Genomic DNA, 21525 nt, shown 5'->3' with positions numbered 1-21525 from the left:
AAAGGTAAAACATCAATTACTTCAGCTTATTCTTAACTTGTGATATTATTCGATTAATTGAATACAATAATTAATACCTTAAATGTAACAGCGTGATTTGAAAATTTTTAAATTCATCAAATGCTTATACGTTATTCTGTCATTTAATATTTTTCGACTCACTGAATATTTGTCGGATAGTAAAGAGCCTTAGTGCAAAATAATATTTGGACTTTGAAAAAGATGTTTCACGGGAATGGTTTCTTTGCAAGTAAAGTGAAATGTTGAATAAGATTTAGAAAAAAGTAAAAAAAAACTGCAAAAATCAGTAATCCTCAATACATGTAATCATAGTAATCCTTAATGCTAATGTGATTGCTAATTTTATTATTTTTCAATATTAATTCTTATTATTTTGAAAAGTAAAGCAGTAACAAATGATAGTTTACTTCATTGACTTTTATTTGAGACACCTTAGAAACAAATTATACACTAAAGTTTATGTTCATGACAGTTTTAGGTCAACATACATGAGTGAGCATAAAACTATATAATTACTAGAAAAATTTCATCCGATGCATGAAGATAATAATTAAATATTACATATTAGATTAAAATTTTTCGTAAAGAGGTACTTTCGAGTTTTAATCTTGTAACATGGAAATTTCTTTTGCATTTGCGAGTTACATAAAATATAGCTGCTATTGTCATACATGAGATATAAATTAGGGTAAATACTAACAATTTTATACGAAAATTATCTTTTCATTGGTATCAAAACTGTATATTTTTTTGAAATGTATATAAAACGTAAGACTTACATGTAAATTAACTTATTGTTTAAGAGTAAAGTGTGTTTTATAAAATATATTGTATTTAAAATGAGGCCCTACACCATGTTGTTATATGCTAGTAAATTTTAATTTTATGAGAATATTAGTATTGCTCGAGAATGATAAGTATAAAATGATAATATTACTGTAGCACTTATTCAAATACAGGAATTGATCTTATTCTTTCAAATCCGTCACAACTTATATCAGTCTCAGCTCCCTCAATTTGCATCGTTATGTTTTATTACTATAAATTAGTCTTAATAATAAGTATTACAAAATTTTCCTGCTCCTATATTAGTCAAGAATGAACTGTACATTCAAGCTATTCTTAGTATACCAAACAACGTAAATTATAATTGAAAATTAGCTATTAGTTCTCATTTTAAAAATCCTTACCCTCAAATTGGCAAACAAATCTTTGATTTAGTAAATATCTGAGAAATAAGGAGCTGGCCCTTGAATCTTATTTGGAGGAGTAAAGCTGATAGTCGGATCTGGATTGACAGGTGACCAAGACAGGCCAGCGTCATGCTTCTCATTTTCATAAACATATTTAATTTTGGGTTCAGTATTTGAACCTAAAATCATATCTCTTATCAGACCAAGCATCGCTGAACCCAATGCCATATTACTTAATAACCCTGCTACCGAAGCAACAGCTTTAGCATGAGCTAAAGCTAATTGAGCGAGAAAATTTATAGCAACACCAGCTGCAGGCATCATCTGTCCTACCTTCGACTTTATATCTCGGCCTATAGCACTTAAACTACTCGTCATTCTTCTACCAACAATTTTATCATTTAGTCGTGGTAGACGTAAAGTGAAGCCAGTTTGAACTTTCTTTTTATTTAAGCTGTAAAATGTCTGAATATAATCTATTAAATATGATTTAAATTTTGATAACCTTTCCTTTATTTGCAATTCCTTTCGAGAAGTGCTTGTACCATTAAAATCATCTTTGATTTCATATATTGCTCTACCTCGCAATTTTGATATTTTCAATTTATCTTCCAAATTCTTTTCCTGTGCTTCTAAAGATACAAGTTCCAATTCATCTATAGCCTTCAATTCATCATATTCATGTTGATTTATATGATTTTTATCAGATATAAATTTTAACCCGTTAGCAATTCTGTCTGAAACTTTCGGCCCAAAAAGTATCTGAAAGGCTGCATATGCATTTTCAACATCAAAATAATGCTTTATTTCGGTATCTTTAATATCTCCTATGGTAGGTTTGAGTTTTTCTAATAACATCTTAATTATAAAATCATCTTTTGCTAATCTTTTCGAATTATTTTCTTCATTTTTATGCCTCAGAAGTTCTTGTAAGTTAGATTCTTCAAAAGTATGCAAGCTACGATTTCTTTTCTCTTTTTTAGGATTGTCTTTTTTATTTTTTGTTTTTTCAGTTTTAGTATCAAAAACTTCTTCGATTACGTCACTTATGATTGTTAAAATACTTGGAAGACTTTTGTTGTCTTTTAATTTTGCTAACCTACCTTCACGAAATCCAGAAAATGTTACAGTCAATTCACCATCTCCGTGACCTTTTACTTTCAATGGGCCTACATTTGCTTCAAATATTTCGCCAGTTAACGACTTATACCACTGAATGAAATTTGATTCGATTTGTTCTTTGCGACTCACAAGTTCACTTTCAAACTCAGATGATGACATCCCTAATATTTCTTCAATTTGTGTTTCTTCTCTTGACCGACTATCACGATTCAGTGGAAGTCTGAATGGCGAAGGAAAATTGTTTACAATTATCGGCCACACAAATATTCCTACACAGCGTATAAAACTCAGACTTCTGATGCATCTAAATAATTGCCCCATGAAATTGGCTTTTTCTGTTTCAGTACTCAAGCCTTGAACCAATTTCAAAATCTCATACTGATCTGCTGTGATTAATGCTTTTTCAGTTTCATTCAAGGAATCAACAAATGGTTTATCAAATTTATTGTCTCCTTTTTCTAAATTTTGATTATTTTTATATTTTGATAAGTGCACTAACATTTCTAATAATTCGGTTTCAGTTAAATTCGGGAAATTCGATTGTGGCGGAATCCGTCTCGGAACAGAATTCTTTTTATCATTTGGAATGTTATGCGGATAGGAGTCAAGTAAATCATCAATATTACGTTTGCTTCTATTCAAAAATCTTGAACGATTATTTCGGAAAATTTTCTTGCTTGATTTTCGTTGAGATTGGAAATTCAAAAAAGATACTGATTGTTGATCCTTTTGTTTTGGAGTACTGGAATCTGTACCTGAAAAATTATATTGCTTATTAATTTTTTATAATATATAACGTTTTGTTTGGGGTGAAGACAATGTTTTGCTTTTTCAAGTTGATACAAAGAGAAAACATGGATTTTGGAAATTCCTTATTGAGTTCAAATACTTCAAATGCAATTCCTTTTAAAATTAAAAAGTAAAACTTTGTCTCATTTCTAAAGAGGACAAGGTGCACCTACTGCCGGACTGATATTCAGATTCCAAGTATCTTCAATTTGTTTATAAATACGGCTTCCATCTGATAATTTTCCAAAGGGAATATAAGAAGTTTTGAGAATGTTTGGTGTTTGTAAAGCTAAAGTACTATTAGTGTTTCGTGATCCAAAAGGTACGAGTGTACATACGAAACCCATGTTTTCGCAAATAATTTCAAAATCATTCGGTGCGTTATGAGCATCGATTCCGAGATTAAAGGATGGTTGTGCATATATTGGATAATAATCATCTAAATTAAATCCTGGTGCATCATAGTATTTTTTTAAAATTGGATAAACGAGATCATTACTACAAGACATGGCGTCTGAGTATTGAATACATTGAGTCATTTTAATATAGAGATCGTAGTACAATGTGTTCGGTAATTTATCGATTAATTTCCTTAAAACTTCACCCTTATCTTCTGGAACGTATCTGAAGAGAATATCTAGAGCAGGTAGAGTTTTTTTCACATCATAAGATCTTGAAGAAGTACTTGTTTTTTTCAAATTATTTATTACAAATATCATGTTAGATCTATCAAGATCATTTTTAAAATCTGGAAAATCTGGAAAATTGATATATGCACGTTTCATCAATGGAAACATGATATCTTGAGAGCAATTCAAAAATGATTTTTTCATATTACACTGGAACATTTTATCAAGAAATCCTTTGCGATACTCGTCTGGTAAAATACCTTCTGCAACAGTAAGTACATATGCTTGTCTCATACTGTAGGCTGATTTGAATTCTGGCGAATACGCAATAGATTCTTTTGGAAATTGTGGTAAAGACGGTGCATTCAACTGAATTTTACGAAGCATTCCGAGTATAACTACTTCTGGATTCGGAGGATAAACTGGAGGGTACTTTCTATCCGCCGTTGTTATTGTATTTTCTCCTTGTCTTTCTGTATTAACTTTTGTTTCAAAGCGTACAGGATAAATTCGAGATGGTTCCATAATATTTATTGCTGAATAGTTCTTTTTTTCGAATCTCATGTTAGTATCTGGAACAAATAATGCTCTTTGAAAATAAGGATAAATAGCAGGCAAAATTTCGTTTCTTGAGCAAATAGAGAACGAATATTTTTGTGCACAGTCTATCATATTTTGATAGAATTTTAATCGGACATCATCTAGTAATAAAGCTTCAACTCCGTGAACAATATTTTCTTGAGCTTCTGTTAAAATTGAAGAAAACTCGGGAGTTCTTGGATACCGCTTTATTTGTATATTTATAAAATCTTCACTTTTGAATTGGATTGATCGTAAAACATCCATAATTTTCTGCATATTCAAAGCCTCTAGTGGAGTTGATTGTATGGACTCAATTATATAAGCTATAGCATCTTCTTTTCCATAAATAAAAATTTTTTCAACTTCACGCATAATAAAAAAATTATCCTTGCTCTCAGTAAATGTCGATGGGATTTCACTATTTTCTAATAATGCATCGTCTTCTGATGGCAATTCTGGTAATCCTTTTACGTACAATTTTATAGATGGCCAAATTATAGTTTTGACGCATTCTATGAACATATTATTGCTGCTCAAACAGAAGTATGTGTCGGTAATTAATGGCTCACGAGCAAGTGGTGGAACAATACTTTCTGCGATAGCAAAGATCCTGGATTGCACCTCACTCATAAGAGGAAATAGAAAGACTTTTCTATTTGTATAAGTCGGAGGAGATAATGGAGTAGCGCCCATTGAACCTCTTAAATCTTTTAAAATTTTAAATATTTTATTTTCTATTGCAATCTTACTTATTTGGATTTTCTCTGGTGAACTGTTATCTCGACTTGTTGTTGGGCGTTGTCCGAAAAAAGGAATGAAACTTAAAATATTTGGTCGAGTTGGAACATTTGGAAGTGTTGCGTTAGAAAAGCTTGGAACTGTTGCATTAGGAAAATCTGGATTTGTAAAATTTGGAAAATTTTGAGCTGTGAGGTTAGAAAAATTTGGCAATGTGAAGTTCGGTATACTTGGAAATTGTAATTGAGGAAGGTCAAATTGAAGGGGGAACTGGGGTAGCTTAAATTGCGAGAAAAAGTTGAAAATATTTTGAACTACCGGTATATTCTGTAGTGTTTCTATTATATTTTGAAAACTTGGAAATTGTGGCAGTGAGGGATTCCATGTCTTCACTGTTGGCCAAGTACCATATTTCATACAATTGTAATAGCCAAATTGTTGCACACATTCAGCTGTTTTTAAAACGAATTGCGATCTCATATTAACAGGAAGAAGTTGTTCTGCAATATGTATTGATGATATTTGTTCTTGAGTAATTTCTGGGTTTTTGATAAGTAAATCTAATTGGATCGGAGTTGGTAAAGTAGGAAATCTTGGTTGCTCATTCAAAGTCTGTCTTAAAAGATTTATGATGGCTATTTCAGGACGATGACGTGGTCCAGATTCAATTATTTCTGGAAGTTGAAGAAAGCCATTTTCAAGCCCAGGATATGTAATGAGTGGATAATTAGGATACGCTAATGTTGATAAAAAATCGTCACCCAAAGGAAACTTCGGCAGAGCTGAATAGTATTTTCTTATTTCTGGCCACGAAAAATATTTAATGCAACTAAAATATTCAAAGCGTTGTACACATTGCAACATTTGTTCTGAATAAAGTTTTCTCGAATTTTCCGGTAAAAATTTTTCTGTCATTTGCAAAAGCTGATATCGATTACAGGTTAAAATTTTTGATAAAGTTTCATTATTTGCTGTGATATATGAGTATAAATTTTCGTTTGGAGGATTTTTTAATAATCCTTCCATCAATGCATTAAAAATCAAAATATCTGGATCAATAGGATTTGCATAAAAGCTAATGATTGGTACTTGTCTGCCTAACTTTTGTTTCTCATTGCCGCGTTTCAATATATTATCGTTATAGTTAATATCGAAAGTTTCTAGCATAGCTTCAGGTATATTTTCTACCATAATGGGATAGATGAAAATTCGCATGCAGTTTGAAATATTTAAGCTTCCAATGCATGTTGACATATTGTCAAGAAATGATACTCTTTGTTCTGGGTCAAAAAATTCTTGAGAGTATTTAATTATTTCTTTCTGAGAATCATTCAATAAAGAAGCTATGGGTATCGCATAACCAATATTATCAAAATCTGAAATATTTTTCTTTATTGCTGCCATTTTCAAGATATCTAAACACTGATTTTCTGTAAAATTTGGAACATCTGGAAGTATTTTGGATGCTGTCTCTCTTAAATTTTGTAAAAAATCTTTATTACGAATTTTTTCCTGAAACTCCAAAGCTTGTTTTTTCAAAATTTGTAACCTTTCTAATTGTTTGGCTCGGTTATTCATCAACTGCAATTCGTCACTTTTATTAAAACTATTAATTGAAGTTTTTAACGGGGCTTCTGCAATATTTTCTGAATGTTTATTAAAATTTTTTGATTCAACAGTCGGTGCTGTAGGATTCTCTTGAATACCAATATTTTTGGAGACTTCATTAATAATTTGAGACCGTTCAGAACTAATAGATTTGACATGTTTAGAGCTGTCACTTTCATCAATTTGTGAATTAATTGTCGATGACTTCTCCGTGTTTCTAGATTCAGTATTTACGCCAATTTTTGATACTTTTTCGTTTTCTTTTTTATTTTCCTCCTCAACATTGATATCCAATCTTCTAATTCCCTCAACGTTAACCCCTTTATCCTTTCCCACGTCATTATCAACTTGAGGTGCTTTCTCTTCTATAAGTTTTTTACTGATAATTTCGTCACTTTGTGGTTTTTGTTCGTTTACGATGTCTCGCTTTAATCTTCTAATTGGTGTTTTGAGTAATCGTTTGTATGCTTTTTGCTCTTCTTTGTGTGCTTGTTTGTTATGTAATTCTTTGAGTGTGCTGTCGACTGTTTCTTCAACTCGAACTTTTTTGTGATGATCAGTGTCGTGAGTACCCGTCACACCTCTTAACTTTACATCTGCATTTACTTTGTCAGACTTACCGGCAAATTCACTGGTTGGCTGAAGTTTTTTTTCTGTAATTTCGTCAACGTGCTGCAAACTTTTCAATTGTCCATCGGGTTGAGAGACTTTTACAGGTAATTTTTTTAAAGAGTCAATGTTCACGTCTGCAGCACTCGGAACACTTATTTCTGGAACAAATGTGCGCGCGTCACATCCCCACAAACTCAAAAAAATTAGGCAACCGCAAAACACTAAACAAATGTCTATCTTGGCTAAGATCAATTGATGACGGGGGACGAGTACACCCATGATCACGGTCGCGAGGCGAATGTTGAGCTCTGCCTTGTAGCCGGTGATTTTCTACATCCTGCTGACTGACCGAAGACTCCCATTAGTAGACGTACTCACACCAACGTAAGAACCAACCCGACAAGTCGCACGCACATGCCCCAAGCCAAGACTTGTTCTTAGACGCTCCGTGTAAAGGCATCCGCATTTTTCTTTGCCGGTCGCCGAGATCTTTAGGGTTGCTATTACACTTGTGCGCAGGGACATAACGGACGCGTCGTTATAATTCCGATTGTTAATTCATCAACAAACAACAGAAACATTTCTAACTTTATTTACATTCATAATTATCAATATTTATTTGTAGTAATTAATACAAACGAAAAGTTGATGAAGTTAACATTTCTTAATTTACTAAAATAATTTGATTAAATGATAATTATAATTGAATGATATAATTATATTTTATAAATTTATAATAATAAACAATATTTAAATGCAGACCTTGTATTCAAATTTTTTTAGATTGCTGAAATTCCAGAAGAAATAATAATTTTCAAACCGGCTGTTATCCTGAATTTCAAGTAACCGCTCCTTGAACATAAGCGAGAACAAATATACCGGTCCAAGCTGCTGTACTACCACGAAGGTACTTTTTCAAGGGTTGAATTTTTAAACCTTGAACATCATGTGAGGCCGAGAATCACATGAGAAAGCGAGTGGAAGAGTCCTTGCTTTTATGCGCGTTTTATTTTTCAACTTAGCAAAGGTGCCTGTTTGTGCTTTAACTTGTTCTCCTCCTCTTTCTCATCTTTCCTCTTCGCTCATTGCTTGCATGTGAGTCGTGCAGAATCGATGCAGCAAACCTGTACCTACCTTTCGTCCTTTCTTTATTCGACGCTGTCTACGCGCTATAGCGTAGGGTCAGGGTCGGCTAAAGTACTGCAGAGGCCAATGACCGAAGATGAGCAGCTTTTATCAATTTTATTATTATGTTTTCCTTATATTTGTTGAAAATATTTGCGAATATATTCTTTAATTATTTAATACACGTTACAGTTGAAAAAAATAAACGTTATCAAATATATTAACATTGAATGCGTAGATTGAAATTGTTGACTATCAATATCAAAATATGATTTATTAAAAAATAAAAGAAAACGAACAAATAATTTTAATTACTTACTGTAAAATATTAACAATATGTTATTTTTCGATACATAATAATATTTTCATTTTCATCAATTCATTAAAATCAAAGTTCTTCTATGTCAAAGTTTATTTATTTTCCAAGTTTACATATTTTTCCTTAAATTCTTAACTTTTATAAAAGTATATTTATTCACTTATGTATATATGAAATATATATCTGATTGAACAAATAAAATAACTCATAATTTGAATTATTTCATTTAAAAGTTATCAAATGGAAATACCATGAAATTTATAAAACAAGTCTAGAAAATGATCCTCTGATAAGAATTACAGTGGCGTAAGATTTACTTTTGAAAAAATTGCTTATATTTCAGAAAATTGACTTGCATGAAATACCTTTATATATAAACAAATTTTATTGCATATTTGCAAAAGAAACTGAATTACTTCTAATTCAGTGTTGATTTGAACAATATTCAAAAATATTTTACAGTGGGAATATATTTAATCAATATCATAAAACAATTTTTCTATCAATATTTATTAATCAGCAAATGATTCAAGTATATAAAATTCACATATGAATTTTAATTAATTAACTATATGGGAACTAAAAAATTAATACACAATGATTTACCGTCAAAGAAAATTCTAATCTTCTTAAAAATGAAGAAATTATATTTTTTTACAAACTTCTTTAGGTATTCTAGATTAGTTATACTAAAATTAATAAAAATTATAGGATCATAAGCTTTTACCAATCTTGTATATTTTATGTTATATAATTTATATATATACACCAATTACAATTCAAGGACAGGGATAGTATAGAGATTTTAATAACGAAGAAAACGAAACGTCATATGTTAATATTGCTTTATTAACCAGTTTAAATGGTTAAGTCATATGTTAAACGAAAACTAGTTTTTATTTAAAATCAACGATATTACGCTGTTGTATTTTTATTTAAGTCATAGCGTTAAATGAATTCATATTTAAAAATGAAAAAAAAATTGAAATGATAGAAAATAAGTATTAGAATGATTAATAAATTGCTTAAAATTATGCTGTTCTTTTTTTTATTTTTGCCGAATATAATATTAATAAGTTTAATAGTAGCATTGTTAATGTTACTCAGCAACAATAAATTTATTGATATGACTCATCGCTACATGAAAAGTAAGTACACGAACTATATAGTGTATTTATTTATCTGCTGAGGCAAACAGTATGTTGTTTTATCCTAGTAAAAAAATAATTATTATATTTTCAAGCAACTATAAAATGATAGCAATATAAAACTGCTCACCTCAATATTGAAAAAAATAGTCTTTCAATCGTTTTCTTTTAAATGGTATATATCTTGAGTGCTGATTGTTACAAACACTCACAACAGAAAATGAAATATATTACAGATATAAAAATTTTACTTTATTAGGATGATTTTACTTGTAATCTTCAATTATTTTATTTCATGCAGAAAATTTATACGTTTAATATTACGTAATCAAAGTCTTAATTAAACATATTTACAGAATTCAAAACAAAAAAAGTAACTTACTCAACATTTTTTGAAACTTAAATATCTTATTCGCGATATTTTCACAACACAATCTATGAAGTTTATCTTTGCATACATTTGATTATTAATTTACGAAATATATATAAATTTCAACGGAACGTAGTAAAAAAATACGCGACCTTATCAATGACATTTTTTCGGCGCACGAATATCTGCTACTTCCGCTTATAAAGCACGCCCTACTTCGATCATCAAAAAGCAGACTGTAACAAAACAAATCTCCATTAGTATTCGAAAGGTTGCTAACAACTCTATCACCTGTGAAATTTTAAAAAGCCCGCGCATCAACTGTATACGCTCACGATACAGAGTTCGAGCGTTCGAACGCGCCTATACTCTATAATAAGTCTCGATTATACAGCAGTAAAGAGAGGTGCGCGTTGAACGCAACAAGATATAACTTTCCAACGAGGTGGCTCTTTGCGCATACGAATCAAGACCTGCGCGGAAAGCGCTGCGCGATGTTCGAAAGGCCCGCGCTGAGTCACAGCAGCCGAGAGCAACAAGTTCAAATTCGACCGCTCCACCAAGCGGACGCACAACGTGAAAGAGAGGCGCCCCCAAAAAAACAGGAGTCACTGACTGACTGCCGACGAAACCGCTGAAATGAATCGGAATATCCACAGTTCCCAGTTGAGTCTTGTATTTTTATTGACGCTGTTATTGATTATCGGAGTCGTTGTGGCCGACGATCGAACTTCAGAGAAGTTAGAAACAAATGATGGTGAAATTCGAACGTTCTTCGATTATATTTTCGGCACGGTCAATACAGGAGGCCAACGCACCGGTTAGTTCTTTTTACACTCTTTTTAAAGCTTTTCTTTTTTGCCCTTCTCCCCTTTATTCTCTTATATATATTACACACATAAATTTACTGACATATACTCGAGTCTACCAATAAATTTCATTTTTAATATAATGTCACATGGGTTCGTATGAAACTTATAAAATGTACATGTAACTTATCTTCTCAACAGATTTTATTGTAAAAGTCGTTAGGATTTATAAAAAGTATATCTAGCATTATTTTCTTCTTCTTTTCTCTATTTAACATTTAAAGTTGAATTCAATAATAACTGAAATATAAGGCATTTAAAACTATTTTTTGTTGTTGTCTCTTATCTATTTATTTTCAACAGCGCTTAATATTAACATTTGCATTTTTTATTTTTCATTTACAAGTACTAATTCAACATGAATTTTAATCATTTATTTAATACCAAATATAATTATTGGCTGATGTTCCGAATAGTGATTGAATTGAAAGAAATGAATTAATTATCATTTATAATTCAGTAATTGTCACTTCGGCAAAAGAACGCGAAAGTGTGTTCTAAAAATTTTGACCCGTTTAACCCTGGAGAAAGTTGCGAAAAACCTAGTTAAGTTTATGACGCAGTGTCAAATATATAGTTAATAACGTTACATTAACTCAGCGATAAATTTTGTTCAAACCTATAATTTATCTGACATAAAAAGATATAGTACACGAAACGAAGAATTTGAGTCACGGTAATCTCATTTTTTCGTAGCATTCATTCCACTTTATAACATCATATTAATGATTTTAGAACAGAAAATATCAAATTGGTAAATAATCATTTGAATAATTTATGCGAAACAATTTATTCATAAAATTGTAGATGAAAATAGATAAATCGTACTCAATCTAAATCATGCTTCTTCTTGGTTTCCGTTAAAGGCCTCGTGAAATAAAAAAGAATCATCATAAATTGGCCCTCAGCTACAATGTTATACGCTTTAAAACTTTCATTCGAAATACTTACCGACATTTTCCCGATAATATATACATACTTACAGAAAGGCATTAAGATTGAAAGAAATTAAAAAAGGAATTTCAGTTATTGTAAGCGCGTGCATATATTAGGCAACGAGTTCGGGACTTATAGCGGCGCATTATATTGCGGTGAGTGTAGTGGTCTGTAAGCGTCGTGCGAACACGCGAGCACGTAGTTAAAATGCATGGCAAACAGAGAGGAAGAAAGAGAAAGAGGAGACGACGATCCTATAACATCGTCCCGCTTTTTACGCCTCGATTCTAATACAATACGGTGCTGCTTGTTGTTGCTACTTCTTCAGCTTCCTTTTCTTCCGTTGGATCATGAGCGATACCAAGCAAACTGGTATTTGGGTTAGCATTGTCAACTACAAGTTCGCCAACCGTTACTGTAACGACGCCGACGCTGGCGTGTAACAACAAAAAATTAGAGCTACGAAATAACCTGCTCAGAGCTGCTTATTCGTACTGCACAGTTTAGTTGATATGTGGTGATCTCAGGCACGCAAGCTACGCCCGCAGAGAAAATTAGCCGCGCGCGATCGGTACGTTGAACTTGGCTTTTCGAAACCACCAACGTAAGAGTTAGACAGGTTACATTCGTATTCCTACCTGCCGTTGCTCTCTTATGGGAAAGAGATTTGATGTCAGTGTAATTCGATGCAATCAAGTGAAATTTAGAAGCAGCGCGACGTGGTCTAATCATACGTTGAATTTTACAGTAAGCGTGCGGAATTGAGTTGAAATTGACAGTAGTTTTGCATAATGTCACTTTGACGGCATTTAATATTAAATTAGTTGTCAACGTCAGAAATTGCTTTGCTCTACGCATATTATTTGACGTAGTGCTTTGGGCAGAAGTATATATTTAACGTAGCAATCGTTGATTAATAATTGCAGCAGCATCTGACAATTTCATATGTGACAACGTGACTGACAAAAGCCTTCCACTTAACATAAATTTATTCTGTATAATTACTTCCCATTGTTTTTCGAATAAAGTACTGTAAAAAGTTGCCAACAACATTTCAATTAACATTTCAAATATTTTTATGATAGCAATTCGCTAAGAATAAATATATCAGTATTCATCGCATCAGCATTGCAGCTTCATACTCCAAGGCGCGTAAACCATTCAGAGCATATCTAATCAATGAAATAACGTATATCTGCACACGGAAGTGCAAGTGCATTCTCCGGACGATGTTTCTATTTCCACAATTCATGGTATTCCAGTATAAGTAATAATTAACTAATTTCAAAAAAGAAATGGTGAAAACAAAAAATTATCTCGGTAGTTGTAACTTTTATGGATGTGGAAGCAGACGAGACTGCGTGCGCTTACTGTTTCACATATAATTAATGAATTTCCGGGTATGTAAAAACATGCAAAAGAGAACAATGCGTCGATTGCTCGTTATCGAAATTTATATAATAGAAATTTGAAGAATACACGTTGAATGCAAATAGCGTAATCATTATTCATATTTCTTACAGGAAAAACGCTCCAAACAGGAAGAACTTTTGGCTTCAGAAAGAGAATTCAATTCATGCTAATGCCCTTGGCTTACAAAATGGGCGTGATGATGACCATGTTGGCAGTACTGACAGTGATATCCCTCAAGGGGCTAATGATTGGTAAGCAAAGAAAATTTGACTATCTCTGTTATGATTAGCACATAAACGCAAAAATTTAACGGTATCTGTTATACACACCTTTCCACATCTATTGGTCCGGGCTCGTTATTTGCATACTAAACAAGGACTCGAACGGCTTACTTTCGGTCCCCTCCCATCCAACCGGTGATTCTTCGTGTATTTTCTCTTCGAGCGCGTATGTTGCTTGACGCTCGTGAGCGCATTCTCGATACTACCGATTTGGGCATTCAAATGGCTGCGCCCTACTACTACTCGGACGAATTTCCATGTGGCGCAGGTTCACGCAGCCCTGATCTTATTTCGGAGAATAAAAACAGCTAGAGAATCAACGTCCGGGATAAAAAAAATTGTAATAAAAACTGGATTTAGGAACGACACGACTACGGCGGCTTTCTTTTTTCCAATCCTTTACGTTAAACCTACTTTTGTATGCCCTAGGAAGGAAAAAGAAAAAACGTTTTTGTTCATGTTAAGCAAATTCGTTCTGTTGAAAAATCGTAACAATTGCCTTTCTCAAGTTTTTGTTCTCTAATAAAATCATCCATATAATGTTTCTGGAAAATCACGTCTTAACCTTGTACTCAATCTCACGAGTTGTTACAAGTTTAAAAAAGAAATTTATCGTGAAAATCTAATCTCTCGTAAAAAATTGTTGGGTACACAATCTACATGCTAGAATCTTACGCTATCTTAATCACAAATCAAGATTTTCCACTTACAACGTTAAAAACAACGCTCCTAATTAAATGTGGAATTCGCTTCTTTACACGGAAAAGGAAACAGTGAACGAAATAAGCCCATACATGTACAGAAATACAATGTGCATTATTTGAGAAGCTAATAAATAAATAATTCGTCACACTTCCTTCCGTCGCTTTCAACTATAATTTGAAACTCTTCGATAGCGTTGGTTAATATTGGATGTGCGCCGGAAACGTTAAAATGTATTGCGCGTGATGTAAGAACTGTTATTTTTAGCTTTAAAAAGTGAAAAGCAGTTGCACACATTTGCATCTATATTGAATGGCACATTATACTATGAAATTCGCCGGGCATAGGCATAGTTGCAATTCCACATGGAATGTTTGAACGGTACACTAAACATTTGACATTTATGATCCCATACATATGTATACATTTTACAAATGAATCGCAATATCAAAGAACCGACAGTATATAACTTTGAACACGTAGAATTACTACGAAGCCTTCAATAAAAGCAATCCGACCTCCAATAAGCCTCTAAGCCGCGCAGTATCCGCCTTCAAATCGAATCGACCACGAGATGAAATCGTTGCAGCAAACAATCCTCAACTACTGCAATTGTTCCCTTTGGCCCGATCCTCGAGCAAATTATGCTCGTACCTTCTTTATAATGATCTCACGCGTAAGCATACGCTCTTGGCAAGCGATGTTAAACCACGAAAAGACATCTAAAAGCTCAAGTTCCGTTTTGTGGCTACAGGTACTATTCTGCTGGTGTTGAAGCTGAGTGCGATCTTCGGTAAGCTGTACGCCAGTTGGGACCACGCTGGCCACTCGTCCGCAGGCTGGGCGTCACCGCCGCAACCTGTTCACGTGCACGTCCACAATAGCGGCGGCACCGGTGGTTGGAGTAGCCACTTTCAACCTGCCTATGGTGGCTGGGATGCCCCTGCCAGCGGTCCACCTAATGAACATTACTATTACAAAGGATAATCTTGGAGTGGAGATGCCTTTGAAATAGCGATCTAACGCTTAGAGATTTATCGTGCATAGCAATGTTGATTTTCGATCATATCGTGAAATATTTATATCGCAATGTGCGCCTATCCTGACTTTGTTTGACTGCCATTTGTCTTATATTTATTGTGTGCCGAGAGAATGTATTTATTGACAATCTGACACTTTGAGGAAGGCGATAGCAATGTATACGATATGATCGACAATTACCGTAGCGTTAGATAAAGCAAATTTAGCTAACGCCAATGATGATCTGTGATCGAATATAGCTTCATTGACATTCGATTTAAAAAGAAACACGAAAAATTGCGATTATGAAAGTATCAATTTTCAATACTTGAAAGTCAGTAAGCGAAAAATATGTTAATGAAGTGAATGTATGAAATCAAAAATATCGATATTCAAAAGAACCTGAAAATTGTCATTAATTTTAAAAAACTTGAGTGATTAAACCAAACTTAAAATAATGACACGATGTCTGTACTCAAATTTAAATGTACCGGGTACGACATTAAAGTTACAGTCATTTTACGCAGCCATACAATTTGAAACTATTTTTTATTAATGATAGACTCATATGATGTCGAATTTCGACGATTTTCAATAATTTAGAAAACAGTTAATATCTCTCTAACACACAATATGTTTTACTGAGAAGCAACTATTAACGTCATGTTAAGAAATTTATTGTACATAACTAAAAGCATTACATGACTACAATATATTACGTTTTGCGCACAATGTGGGTATGCACGTTGCGAATTCGTATGTGCTTTTCTAATAAGTACATGAGCAATTAATATGTAATATACAAATACAAGTCAGAAGAAGTTGGTCATAAATGCAGTATTACATTAAAGACTTTTGTAGTGATCGAATAATTATTTGGTGTACATTATTTCGCATAAGAAATGAGCAAATTAGTAATTACAATGAAAAAATTCTATATTAATTTAGATTTTCACCCATCGATATGACACACCTCTCACTCTTCGTTTAATTACAAGCATTCATACGAAAGATTCCATCTCTGATTAAAAATACTTCTGTACATTCATTGATTTATTGATTTTTTTTAATTTGGCACAATTGACTTGTTTGTATAATTGTCTAAAATATTTAATGATACATATTTATTGAATTTACAGGTATTGTCTACATAAAAGCATGGATCGTTTCGAAGTTTGTTATATTTTATATTATTCTTTTTTCACATTCTTGATGAGGTCCTAAATAATTAGAATTTGATAACTTTGAAACTTGTACTTAATTTATACTCCAAGACATATCCGCGTCAGTCAGTAAACTAAAGGGAACATTTCAAAGTATCATAAACTACTTGATTGCACGGAAGTTGAGCCGTTTCACGCGTGTATAATGTATCTCTTTCTCTGTAGGTATTAAGAATACCTCATTAACGCAAGTGTAATTTTATGCTTTCTAAATACTTTCTTACGAACACAACATCAACCATTTCCAATTAACTCGGCGTCATTTCAACTCGCGCAAAATGCTCTATCAGTTTCATGTATCGATTTAACAAATGTAACATTTAACACCAATGCCGGACAATTCTACGTGATTGTAGAAATAATTATGGCCTCAGATCAACGTTGTAAGAACGTTAAAAATGAAATATTACGGCAAGCGTGTTAATTAGTAAAATATCTCACTTTAATTTATTAATTTTTAAATTAAATTATCACTTTGGTAATACTAAAACATTATTTATTATTGATTTATTTGTAAATTTTTATAATTTGATTTGTGTCAGCAGAAAATGATAAATGATATTGAAAGATAATTTATGGCGTCCTTTTACTCATTTGTAATTGCAATATACAATTATACGTTGAGAGTGGCACAGTCGATTCGGAGAAACTGATCTAGATCGCTGTAGGATTGACATGGAATTTTTTGTTAAAATATCTCAATTTTTATTATTCTTTTTTGTTCGTAGCTCGACCTCGTACACTTATTTAAATTGTAGAGAAGAGGAGCACCATAAAATTTGTTGATGGCGTTTTGCCGCAAAAGCATAGTGCGCAAGCTGAAAATGCTAATTGTCATAATTGTGCATAGTCCATTTAGCGGCAGAACGGCATCGGTGCATGTATATGGCTTCGCGTGTCTGTTCTCAATTCGAAGCCAGTAATCAATTTTGTTTTTCACATGCGTCTGGGATACACGTGCGTTACTGACCGCTGACCAGCCGAGAAATAATTGTCAGGCGAATCTACCAGTGCGAGAAAAGGCCTTAGATGAATCAAATCGGCGCCGCGTTAGAATTCGAGCGCAGATTCCACGGATATGTCGACGAATAAATCGGATCTAGCTTACTGTAGCGATTTATGAGAAACCAACAGACGACTGCATTATGCAAGACAATGGGTGGAGCTGGATACAAGCTTTGCCGTCAAGCTTGGCCAGCCATCCCAGGAACCGGCTGGGACATTAATGCACAACTTTCTTTCGGTCTGTATCGGGATGTGAAATAAATAGCAATCTCGGCGAGACCCAGTTAGAGGTACGATCGAGTTGCTCGGACTGCGCCAGAGAAGCGGAGGGGGGAGCTTCCGTCTGGTGCCGCATGTTGCATCGGGAAAAAGAGGAAATTCTTGCCGCCACCGCCGCCGCCGCACGTTGCTCAATCCTGGATCGTAGAGAGGCCGACGCAGTTTAAACTCGTAGCGCGGATTCGTTATACATTTCGCGGCGGCTTAGGCAGCTCAACAAGCGGTAGCCGCATTCACGAGTGTTGGTTTACCGGATGGTTTGAAGCTCAATATTTAACCGCGCACGAGTGCTCAAACATTTGGTGGAAATAAAAACACTAGAGAGACAAACGGAGAGCTTGGAAGCACTCGACAAACTGTGATCTGTCTACACCGACCGCGTGTGATTTGTCATGATCACGGCCACTCGAACGTGAAATTTGTCGCGATCGGCAAGTTGAAAAAGTGGAAGTGAGCAGATTTGACGGTTTGTTTGAAAATAGCGCGCGCGGATGCCGCTTGTACTGTTATAGCCCGCGGGCTATCCGACGAGCAACACCGATTCGATCGGACTGAGGAAGTATGAATGGCGCGGAATTGGTGTTGTACTGCATCATCGGATGGTGCCTGCTTTTGAATCCGGAGGCTTCGCCGCATAACGATTCGGATGAAAGTAAACGAAATAGGTCAGACAGTACCGTCAGTGAGGATTCCGCGAGTCTGTTCTCGTTCGAGCCTATCGATGGATTCAAGGTCGTCTTTGACGAGAAAGAGCTATCTTTCCATTATGATCCAATTGGCAAAACAGGTAAAAGCTACTTGCTTGTCTATAATATTTTTAATTACGAGCATATTATTCATGAATGCACTGGAATTCGACCTCCAATATTAAGTAGTTCAATAGAATCATTCGAGTTTCATTTAAATAATTCATATCGCATGCTTTCTTTATTTAGTCGGTTAACGCTGTCTTATCTTTCAAATAACATTCTGTAAAGTCAGAAATATCAAATAAAATGAAGATTCTATGACTTACGGTCACAATAAAATAAACTTTCCAGTAGTTTATTACTATCAGAATCTAGTTTAATATATCCGCTAATAAAACTGAGAAATACATGAGAAAGAAGTTAAATACGTATTATTTTTAAATAATTGAATAAATTTTCAAACCTCTTATTCATGAACGAATGCATCTTTCTAATCATAATTAAATAATACTTGCACCGATTAATTGATATTCAAATTAATTAATCGATTTGCTGAATGTTTTAGTTAATGAATTTATTGAATTCAATAGTGTAAGCTATTCATATTACAATTGATTTTCTACTAAAACTTTAATACAAGTATAGTGAATGTATAGTAGTTATAGCTTTCCAATTAAGTAAAATCAGATATTAATGCTTGAATTGAAAATTTGATCATCTTATATCTCCATTTCTCTTTCAGCAAACTCTGTTGAAGCCAGAGGAAAGGATGAAAAATCAAAACGACGAAATATTATGAAAAAAATTGGAAGATTTTTAATGATGATACCCGTGGGATTTCAGGTAAAAATATTATAAAATTTCTTGTCTAAAAAAATATTGATGGGAATTTTTTGTTCTTAATTATTTTACATCAATTACTACTACGCAATAGTTATCAGCTATATTCGGAATTATCATTCTTTTGTAATACATGTTATTTAATTACATGTCATTATATTCAACGCAACTATAAAATGAGTACATTTTACATAACTATTTCACATGTTGATATATTTATATTTTAGTATTATATTTTTGTTTTATATTTTGGTATATTTACATGTTCGTTTATTTATATTTATATTTTAGTTACTGCAGATACCGTTCGCTATTGCATCTGTAAAAATGTCTTTAATCAGGAGTATATTAGTGGCAAAAGTTGCTCTATTTATGCTGCTCATCCGTGTCTTATTTACACCTAAACCTCAGGAGAAAATTGTAATCGTCAAACCACCGAAGGAATATCACGAGCATTATTATCATCATCATCCGTATAACGAACCTGAAGATAACAAACCCGGGTGGTTTGGAAAAGGCCCATCATGGTTATACTAAATTCTTTATATTTTGAATGATTTGACACTATCATACAAAAATTATTTGAATTTTTTTTATTTCAAATGTTCAATCATGAATTTGGAGAATCTATTTTACTCTATGACAATTTATTTCCACCGAACATTGAACGAGACAAATTGCCAAAATTTTAAAAGTTGTGATTTGGTGTCATTAGTGATATCGACTTTGTAGACTTAAAAGAAATTAGATTAATAGATTAAATATTTATTTATTTACTTACATTTATATTTTATTTTTTGCTTTTTATTTATTTAATTAATTGTTATTTTTATTACTTTTTTATAACAAAGAAACGAAACTTATCAATTGGAATGTTTGGTCTATATATTATTATTAATAATAAAATTATTTGTAAGCTTGCAATTCATTGTTAATATAATTGTGATCTCTTTTTATATTATTATTGTATAAAATACTTAACCACTGAATGTTACGGCAGAATTTAACTTTATCGACAAAACCTAGCTTACCATTTGTGTTGCAGAGCTACAAAAGGATATATCTTACTAGAATGTTTTAAAGTAACGTTAAAACTTTTATAAGATTAATTTACGCGTGATAATATATAAATAATAATTGAATTAATCAAATTGATGACTTATAATTTATTAATTTCAGTCGTAGCGCAACAGTTAATATTACCTGAATTAACAATACAAAAATTTGACTTTAAAATATCATGAACGAAGTCTAATTATGTTTAGTTATAAATAATTATTAAATAAGAAAGATTTTAAATAATGATATATTATCTATTCATCAAGATATTACCGATCAGAGGCAAAGCATCCATGTTTATCGATTTTACATAATGTTCGATCGATCAGTAGTGATGAAAGAATCAATTTCCTAAAAGCATCTTCGATATACGTGCCGTATCCTAGCAGTAACTCAGAAACGTCATATTTCTCTCAAGAATAAATTGGAACCGCCAGCTCTTATATATAGAATGCCTTTCTCATTAAGCGATTTTTCGCTTGCATCAGCTGGACAGGTTTGTCGATCGCCAAAATTAAAAAAAAGTTTCATTACCGCGTGAAAGGAGGAATTGAATTTAGCCGCAACTATGAGATCCCCGATCATTGACAATATATAGTCTAAACAATAAGACTCAAAGTTATTGGACGTATTTCATAGGCAGAACACACACTGCTCGTCGCCGATCCCATTATGGCGAAGTCGAGCGAGCGAACGAGCGAGCGCCCGCGACACTTGGCCTACTTTTGGCAGCGCGGCGACTTGCTAACGGCATTTCGGTCCAGATCCTTGGCGGGCAGAAGGACAAAAAAAAATGAAAAAAATAAAAGAAAGGGGGCAACGGAAGCCCATACCGAATAAAACGGCAGCGGTTTCTCTTTCGTTAAAGTGCAGACTCGCTGCCTCTGCTGTTGAAATCGAAATGCATTTCCTCGGTCTGCCTCGAGCTGCCGTGCGCGAGCCGTGCACTTGCG

The 21525-nt window shown here is 33.2% G+C and overlaps 2 protein-coding genes across 2 annotated transcripts; both read left to right on the top strand.

Moving 5' to 3' along the window:
• Window positions 1-10722: 10722 nt before the first annotated feature.
• On the top strand, window positions 10723-16287 carry LOC131673037 (uncharacterized). Its single transcript, XM_058950681.1, has 3 exons — window positions 10723-11076; window positions 13585-13725; window positions 15212-16287. The coding sequence occupies exons 1-3, from the start codon at window positions 10896-10898 to the stop codon at window positions 15442-15444; spliced, it is 555 nt and encodes a 184-aa protein (XP_058806664.1). The 5' UTR covers window positions 10723-10895; the 3' UTR covers window positions 15445-16287.
• Window positions 16288-18545: 2258 nt separating this feature from the next.
• Window positions 18546-20050, top strand: LOC131673045 (uncharacterized). Its single transcript, XM_058950697.1, has 3 exons — window positions 18546-18771; window positions 19416-19516; window positions 19805-20050. The coding sequence occupies exons 1-3, from the start codon at window positions 18546-18548 to the stop codon at window positions 20048-20050; spliced, it is 573 nt and encodes a 190-aa protein (XP_058806680.1).
• The last annotated feature ends 1475 nt before the right edge of the window (window positions 20051-21525 follow it).

The sequence above is a fragment of the Phymastichus coffea genome, unplaced genomic scaffold (assembly GCF_024137745.1).
Source record: "Phymastichus coffea isolate CEN01 unplaced genomic scaffold, Cenicafe_Pcof_1.1 PCOF00165, whole genome shotgun sequence".
Lineage (NCBI taxonomy): Eukaryota > Metazoa > Arthropoda > Insecta > Hymenoptera > Eulophidae > Phymastichus > Phymastichus coffea.
The sequence above is the reverse complement of the archived record's forward strand: the minus strand, read 5'-3'. Positions and strand labels throughout refer to the sequence as shown.

What these genes read in the sequence shown, in the direction of transcription:
- LOC131673045 (XM_058950697.1), top strand. Translation starts at nt 18,546, where the DNA reads ATGAATGGCGCGGAATTGGTGTTGTACTGCATCATCGGATGGTGCCTG. An exon ending in TGATCCAATTGGCAAAACAG is followed by an intron (nt 18,772 to 19,415) that starts GTAAAAGCTACT and finishes TTTCTCTTTCAG; the next exon opens with CAAACTCTGTTGAAGCCAGA. An exon ending in TGATACCCGTGGGATTTCAG is followed by an intron (nt 19,517 to 19,804) that starts GTAAAAATATTA and finishes TTTATATTTTAG; the next exon opens with TTACTGCAGATACCGTTCGC.
- LOC131673037 (XM_058950681.1), top strand. Translation starts at nt 10,896, where the DNA reads ATGAATCGGAATATCCACAGTTCCCAGTTGAGTCTTGTATTTTTATTG. An exon ending in TACAGGAGGCCAACGCACCG is followed by an intron (nt 11,077 to 13,584) that starts GTTAGTTCTTTT and finishes TATTTCTTACAG; the next exon opens with GAAAAACGCTCCAAACAGGA. An exon ending in CCTCAAGGGGCTAATGATTG is followed by an intron (nt 13,726 to 15,211) that starts GTAAGCAAAGAA and finishes TTGTGGCTACAG; the next exon opens with GTACTATTCTGCTGGTGTTG.